The 7,908-nt window shown below is 32.8% G+C and overlaps 1 protein-coding gene and 1 long non-coding RNA gene across 5 annotated transcripts in view; one reads left to right on the top strand and one right to left on the bottom strand.

Moving 5' to 3' along the window:
• The first annotated feature begins 1,333 nt into the window (after positions 1–1,333).
• LOC118169254 lies at positions 1,334–5,416 on the top strand. Its single transcript, XR_004751983.1, has 4 exons — positions 1,334–1,451; positions 1,699–1,765; positions 3,182–3,275; positions 5,284–5,416. It is a non-coding gene; the product is annotated as an uncharacterized LOC118169254 (long non-coding RNA).
• Positions 4,028–7,908, bottom strand: part of LOC118169252 (heparan sulfate glucosamine 3-O-sulfotransferase 1-like) — a 137,454-nt gene continuing 133,573 nt past the window's right edge. For 3 of the 4 annotated variants that reach the window (XR_004751981.1, XR_004751980.1, XR_004751979.1), the window contains 2 exons: positions 5,179–7,785; positions 4,028–4,114 (listed from right to left, as the gene is read on the bottom strand). Coding sequence is in view for 1 of the 4 variants with exons in the window: in XM_035330398.1 (XP_035186289.1) it covers positions 6,737–7,666 (930 nt within the window). In the remaining 3 variants the exon portion in view is untranslated. Of the gene's footprint in view, positions 4,115–5,178; positions 7,786–7,908 lie in introns of those variants that run through there. The other variant, XM_035330398.1, reaches the window with a different exon arrangement.

The raw sequence follows: 7,908 nt of genomic DNA, 5'->3' as shown, positions 1-7,908 counted from the left end.
ATGCATATACCTTAAGAACTGGAAAAAGACTATCAGATGTCTGTTTGCTGGATGAAGGAATCACTTTTTCCTGCCTATAGTTCAGCTTGCCTTCAACAGGATCACTTGAGTGCGCAGTTGTAGATTCTGCATATTTTTATTTTAGACAGTGTATTTTGCAAGCTGTGTATAATGCATGTGTATGGATAACTATAGCATATGTTGTTTGTGAGCCTTTAATCTTACTTCACTCAAGGCAGCAATGCACCCCCTGCAGTTTAAAGTGTTCCATCTGTGTCACTTTCACTTGTGGATTTGTGTCTTAGAAGAATATAGAAGAGGTATCTTCAATCTTATGATAGTTGCACAGCATTTCAGGCTGACAGTGCTTCTCAAATCAACAACAAAACCTGTGCATCTACACTACTAATTTTCAAGAAAGGATAACAAAACAAAACAAAAAAAACAAACAAACCCCACAAACACTAAACTGTTATCACTTATACAAAATACAAAATTGTTTGCAGGTGGAGAACGTAAAAAATAGAAATAGTATTGTTGATTTTGGTATGATAACTCTGCACTTTTACTGCAGTGCAGAAAACTTTCAGTTCTCATCCAATTTGCCTTAGGCTCTGAAGTTTCCAATTGCTGCAGCATTTGGCTCAAGGATAGCTATAATATGTTGAACCTGTCCTACAATATTGTGGTATTCTCCAGTAAGATGAAATACAGTGTTTTGAAAATGTATATTCACTTATGCCTTTAATACCATAATGATTGAAAATTAATTCAGGAATGTACAATAACTACACAAATCCCTGGAGTAGCCTGTTAGTCTTCTGTGTGTCATCAGCTCAGTCATAATTTTCATTTGGAACTGTGCCATATTACGCAAACAAATATTTAGCAGAAGAGGACCTTCACTGTATATTTTATTACGTTGTATTTATCCCTGTCTTATTTTTTCGTGTTGAAAGTTTGGATGGTACATTCCAATATGTGTATATATAGAAATATTTATATATAGAAAATGTACAATGGATCAAAATGTTCACATCTAAAGAGTTAAACAATAAATAAAAAAAAATCATAGCCAGTCCAAGTGGCAAAGGGATTCTTAGTTACCCATGCTTCACTTGTATTACTGCCCTTTGATTTAAACCTATCAGTGCTTTAGATCAACGATATAAGAGTTTAGAGTAAGATTCTTCAGAATAAGAAAAATGATAACACAGTTGTATTATCTAATGAAGAAAGAGAAAATATAAAAAGATTATTTGTAAAACTGTTATCAATTATACAAAATACAAAATTGTTTGCCATTGGGAAATGTAACAAATAGTGTTGTTGATTCTCGTATGATAACTCTGCTCTTTTTATTGCAGTGTGACTCAAACCATCTTTTTATCTTGGAGGAAACAATATAAAAGCAAAGAAATATCCCTTGACAGAAAAGCTCTGTACCACTGGTAAAACATTTACATTACGATATTTTTCATTAAGTAGCTATTGAGTTTTTTTTTTTAATGGAAATAAAAGAGCATATAATGTAAAATGTAAGACCATTTTGCATAAAAAATAGACTTTGTAGTATTGGCTACATGTGTTAGCACATAAGACATATTACATATGTACATATTATATAACATCTATTTTACCGGGAAAGTATTATTTCAGTCTATTTTTTAATCTGTTGTATTTTTCCCTAACTTGCAGTTTCAACTTCAACATACATTCATGCTTTGCAGTTCCACTAGTATCTTGGCTTCCAAAATTCTTTCAGGTATTGTGGTAAGCTCATGTCCCTGCTAATTAACCTTAAAAAAGGACAATTCCTTTATGATCACAAAATGGTACTACAAAGTCTTTATTCACAGTTGATTTTAACTTTTGACTTCGTTTTATAAAATAGCAAAACAATTTAGTTAGTCACATTAAAGCAGGAAATAACTGAGGTGGGAACTATTTGTCCAGTAACTAAATATTAGTTGCTAACTGTTGCTAATGATTAATGTGCTAGGCAAATTATTATTGATTTTAATTCCAATGTGTCTATTTGCTTCTATAATAATATTCAAGCTCTTTATGGAACTGAAGGATCAGATCCACAAGTATAGAAAATAATAGGAGTATAATCCTTGCTTAAATAATTTAAATTTATTTTCTCTACAAGGAAATGTTATTTTAACTCTTACTGTAAATTATGCTGGGGGTTGTTCTCTTTTTTTAAACCATGCTTCTATAAAGCAAAATAACTCAGGTTTTTGTTTTTGACCACATAAACAAGAAATAACAAAGATTAAGATGATATTCAAATTTTGTACAAGTGACAAAAGCATCTGAACTGACAAAAGCAATAAGCAATTAAGCTTGCTGCAAGCAACCAAATTTTTACATTTCTTTTAAAGTTCTTTGAAACATGTGAAGACTAAAAACTCTGTATCCAGATGTGCTTCCCTATAGTAGTCAATCTAATTTTTCTTCAATACCTTTTATAAGATTATCTATTGACTTTTACCAAAGGGATATTGAAGGTGTTGATCTTGTGTAGCAGCGTTTAATGATTTGTACTATACAGAGTCTATGTTCTCTCTAAAGTTCTCAAAATACTGCCTATGGATATTTTAAAAATGTCTCTGCTTTTGGAGGCAAGAAATTCATTAAGAAGAATTGTAAATGCGCTACTAAGGCTATGCAGTGAAAGAGAAGACTTTCAGCACAGGGCCTTTGAGCAGCTAGATAGATGGGATACAATAAATAAATAAATAAAAGCAGTCCTCTTTCTATTAAAATGTTGCTGGGGGAGTGTGATAGAGGAAACTGATTTCTTTCAACAGTAATACTAGATTTTCTTTTTGGAGGGGAAATAAACTCTTAAGATTCTCACCTCTTGTTTGCAGAGTATGCAGAGTTCAAACAATAAAAACAAAAACAACTAAGGTTAGACTAATCTAGGAATTTACAAGGTGTTGTGTGCTTCTCAATGCGACAAGGGCTTAACTAACCCAATTATGGCTGCAGTTGCTTGATCGTGCTAGTCTCAGTTATAGTAGTTAAAGCAACCCTAATTATGGCATTTAAGGTAAAAGGGGAAAATAATGATACTTAACATTATGGCATGCAAAACAATGTCAAAGAGCCACTCAACTCTTCCTAATCTCCACAGTGGTCTTACACATGTGACTGTATCTTGTTTCAGATGCTCTCAAGAACCTTTGAAGCAACTGCATGGTCTCTTTAAGCAACCTTCCCACATGAAATTTATTTCTCCAATAGCCTTCCAAGTATGAGATGTAAGTCCTTTGATGACTGCTTTGTCGAAGAATAGTTTATGGTTTATTACAAATTGTGATATATTTGTGATAACTCTTAAATTGTGATAACTCTTACAATATATATTTCATTTATTAAATTGAGAACTATCTTGTTAATAATTCATTCAAATTTATGGTGAGCATGCAGTTCTTTACAAAATTTAATCAGCTTTTAATTCCATACACCAAAAATTGAGTAATTTTATGTAGAAAATAATTTCAGCATTTTATTTTTAAGTATAGCTCAGTGGATATTCTATTAAGTGGATCTGATCCCTGTCCTGAGAGAATGAGGGTTATCTTTTGAAGAAAATAAGAACAGAGGCCAGGCCTGCGTGAGATATGTTCTTCAGATCACAAAATGGATAATTTTGATTGGAACAGTTTTTAATGCTAAATTAAAGTCTACCATATTTACTGAATTCTGTTATGCAGGTTAAGTTGCATCTGTGTAGATCATTTATCAAAAACTTCAGACAAGAATCTTGATTTATGTAAAACAAAACAAAATAGCCAACGCCCCACCAAAAATATACTATGTGTAATACATCTTCTGTTATTAGTAAACTTTAAAATGATCATCGAATTCATTCCACCAGCTGTGTCCTTCCCAAAAATGCTGAGCAGAACTGAAGAGTGCTAATAAATCAAGTAGATATATACATCATTTATCTATACAGATCAGCACTCCTTGAAATGTAAATTCCAGAAAGAGACCTGCATTTCAAAGATGTATTCAGCTTCTGCCAACTGGTGTTTCTGCATTCAGCTCACTTAAAGATTAGCTGTAAACTTCAGAGAAGAGAAAGACTTGATGCCTGCAAGCATAATTATAGAAAGATATTATTAGCCTATGAAATTGAATGTGATATACAGATATGTGCAGTCTTCAGTTACTAGCAACTACCTGAAATCTTTGTTAAAGTACACACTGATTGGAAATTAGATTCATTAATAACTAAAAAAAAAGGACAAAACCTAACCTTATTCAATACTATTAAAAGGAATAGTCAACGTAAAGAAGCAAAACATGAAAAATATAGCAAGTGTTGGAATGTGTAAGACACAGACAGAGATGCTGAAAGAAAAACTACAATCTATGATATAGACTACTGGTATGCTGCTATCCTCAGTCCTGTATTTCTGTATTAATTTCAGTGGACTGGACTTTTTTCCAATACTGAGATTGAACTGGACAAAGGGAATCTGGATTTTATTATCAGATAAAAATGTTGTGGCCACAAAACACAAAGTGCTGGTCCAATATAAAATCACCCTGCTGATTCAGAATTGTCCAGATTTTTTTTCTGGGTTAAGTTTTAATTTGACAAATGACAAATAAGATATTGGATTATGCAACTGTAATTATTACAGTTCACCTATCCCCTAACCTTGTAGAAATGGTATAAGACCAGTGTGAACATCCTGGTCCTTGGGTAATTTGAAAGAAATACTTTCATATCTTCACAACTGATTCAGATCAACTTTGTACTTCTGAGTAGTGCCGATACCTGATCAATATTAGTGATTAAGAAGCCACAACCTCAGAAAAAGTGGAAGAAATAACATTTTTGTGGAAATCATGAATTTGCTTAATAATCATATTTCAGAAATATAATTTCAAAGGTTAATTATATGTAATAAAAAGGTAACAAAAATTTCTGTCAAATATACAAGTATCAGAAGAATAAAATTTGCTGTACTATTTTTAACATTTTACAGTTCTTGAAGAAATATTTGATGAAAGCTCTTACCATGTAATCTGGCTCTGTTTGATTCTGTCCAGTTTCAGTGGAAGGAGACTTCTACCTGCTTAACATCTAAGTAGCCCCCTAATAAAATTATTAGAAACCTAAAACTTAGTGGTGTGATAGAACCATACCTTTTAGCCCATGAAGTGGAAGACTGAATCCAACATTGGGAACATATCCTGTAGGCTGCACAGTGGCTTAAATAGAAGAACACAGAGATTCTGGATCTTCAACAGGATTAGGTGGAATCTGATGCTGAGATGCTTAGAGTGGGCCCACACTACAGCTCACCAGTCCTGAGAAGCTTAAAGAGTAATGCACCTAAAGAATGCTTCTTCAATGGGGTGCACCAGCATTTCTGGATTGCAAGGTACAATTTCAAACAAGAATATCTGCTTGTATTTCTATATAGTTCTATTTGGCACTCCATTTAACATTTCAAGTTGATTTTCTTCTTTGGTATTGATCTATAATAAAATGGTTAACATGAAGAAGGAGAGCAAACTAGCACAATATTGTCAAGCAAAAGGTAATAAGAAAAATTCCTAATGCAGGTGTATAAATGGATGTCATTTTCATATATATAAATTGAGTATGTCAACCTTAGTAAATGAGCACAGTTTGAGATATACAAATATAAAAAGATGTTACTTTTAACTCTAAGCACATCCCATGACCTGCATTAGAAATGACAAAGAATACACAATGATTTGAAGAGCAGGCAAATCAATTTCATTTGCTTTTTAACGAGGTTCACTATATGTAACGTAAACCAAAGTTAGGTGAGAAATAGAGTAACTAGTCACAGAATACAAACATGATTAATATTGTAGCATTGATGAAGAGCTGTTTTTTTCATTCAAGATATAACAAACATTTGTACAGCTGCTGATATTATTTTTTTTTTGCATTCAAAAATTTATTTTTTTAGTATACAGTGTAATAGTGTAAATTGAGGTTGCCTGGGTTAATTTCTTTACATTCAGATCTCTCACTTCTTAAAGCTTCTTCAAACAGTTCATATTCTTCCTTTGTTTGGAGATTTTTATTTTTTTGCCAACTCAAGATATTAAGATTGTGGCTTAATACAAATGATATACTGATGGGGAGGTTCTAGTTCACCTATTCAAAATCAAGGGTGAAATATGTTCCTTTTATTAGTAGTAGATTAAGAACTCTGACATATTAACAGAGGATGATTTACTAGAGCCAATATGTATTCCCCTGTTGTAACATACAATTTAATTTGTATGAAAAATTCTAGAACTCAGTGCCACTAGCCTCATACCTGATATAAAAAAATACTAAGAACCAAAAATATGGAACAGTTAGAATAATACCATTTCAAATATGTACATTTTTACACTGTTAGAAGCAGTCATTTTTCCAAAACATCACAAATCTTGTAACAGATATATATCTGAAGTAAGTCCACTGAAGTTAACATATTTGCATGATGGGAAAATGATCAAAATATGATTCTATTATATGACCCAGAGTAATTATACAAATAGTTAAAACTATTTTTTCCCAAAACAAAGGCTACCATTTTAATGAGTTAATGGGTATCTTATTCCAATGAAGCAAACAGTTCTCTCTGCTTCTATATTACCAGTATGTTAAATTCTCATAATATGAATCTCCAGTTCATTTCAGGCCCTTTTTAAGAAACATTGATTCCAAAATACATTAATGCCAGTCAAAAGAATGATTAACCATTCTGTAAAATTTTGCATTGTGCTCTCTGAAGTAAGAATAAAGTTGCTCTAAAACAGTGCTGTTAACAAGAGGATGGGGGCGCCCTTTGGATTCGTGTAAACATCTCTCTCTTCCATCACTTCGAATGCAATAGAATCCTTTAGTTTGGTTAAAATAAAAATTAGAAGACATAATTCGAGAAGGAAGATTTAGAAATCTTTCAACTTTTTGTAATTCAGGAAGAGGGTCCTTGATTAATGTATTGCCATCCACTATGTGAATCTGATTCAAACTGAAATGTTTAAGCCACTTTTCCATATGAACATCATACAGACTTCTCTGAATAGCCTTGTATTTGGTATTAAGTGCTCCATTCTTAATAACAATATCTTCAAAAAGCTGAACAGGCTTGTGGCTTTCTACTCTGTTGTAATATACTTGGGTATAGTCAGATATAACTCTCTCAGTGGGATCTCTTAGAATGAGCAGCAGTTTAATGGAGCTATTCATGTCATGAATTCTTTCTGGAGCCTGTGGTGATGTAAAATAGCCTGGTGTTTTCTCAATTGTAATTTGATTTCCGTAAGAAAATGGCATCAGACTCCTATACCAGTCTAATCCTTTCACATAATTTTCATCCCAGTCAAAAAAGTGGACTTCTGTAGCTGCTACTACAATATTAGGATGAATATCCAACATTTCCAGCAAAGCCCTTGTCCCTCCTTTACGAACTCCTATGATAATTGTCTGAGGTATTCGTCGGCTTGTGCCAGGAGGTCTCACCTGTGCTGAATAGTGTTCACTTTTATTGCTGAATAATCCTACCTGTGACTTCAGTGTTTCCAACAGTGGCCCATTCTCAACAGGAGCACCCTGAGTATGAGCCAGCAGAAGATAAGCTGACACCAGTAGGAAGGCCATATGGAGAGGAATAATTAGTTCAAGATAACGTTATGCTTGATTAATGAAAAAATAGGTAGGTAGCTTCTTGAGTTGTTTGGCAGAACCAGTGGTAAACAGACAGCAACTTTCTGAAGCATCTGCAAAATAAAGTAAGACAAATCAGTATTTCTAAACCCATCACAAATTTTAAAGGTAATTTACCATTCAATTCACAAATCCAATCTGCAATTACAACAGAAAATTTATTTCAAAGTTATCTG

Source organism: Oxyura jamaicensis, chromosome 6 (assembly GCF_011077185.1).
Source record: "Oxyura jamaicensis isolate SHBP4307 breed ruddy duck chromosome 6, BPBGC_Ojam_1.0, whole genome shotgun sequence".
Lineage (NCBI taxonomy): Eukaryota > Metazoa > Chordata > Aves > Anseriformes > Anatidae > Oxyura > Oxyura jamaicensis.
Note: the sequence above shows the minus strand (reverse complement) of the source record. Positions and strands in the feature narration are given on the sequence as shown.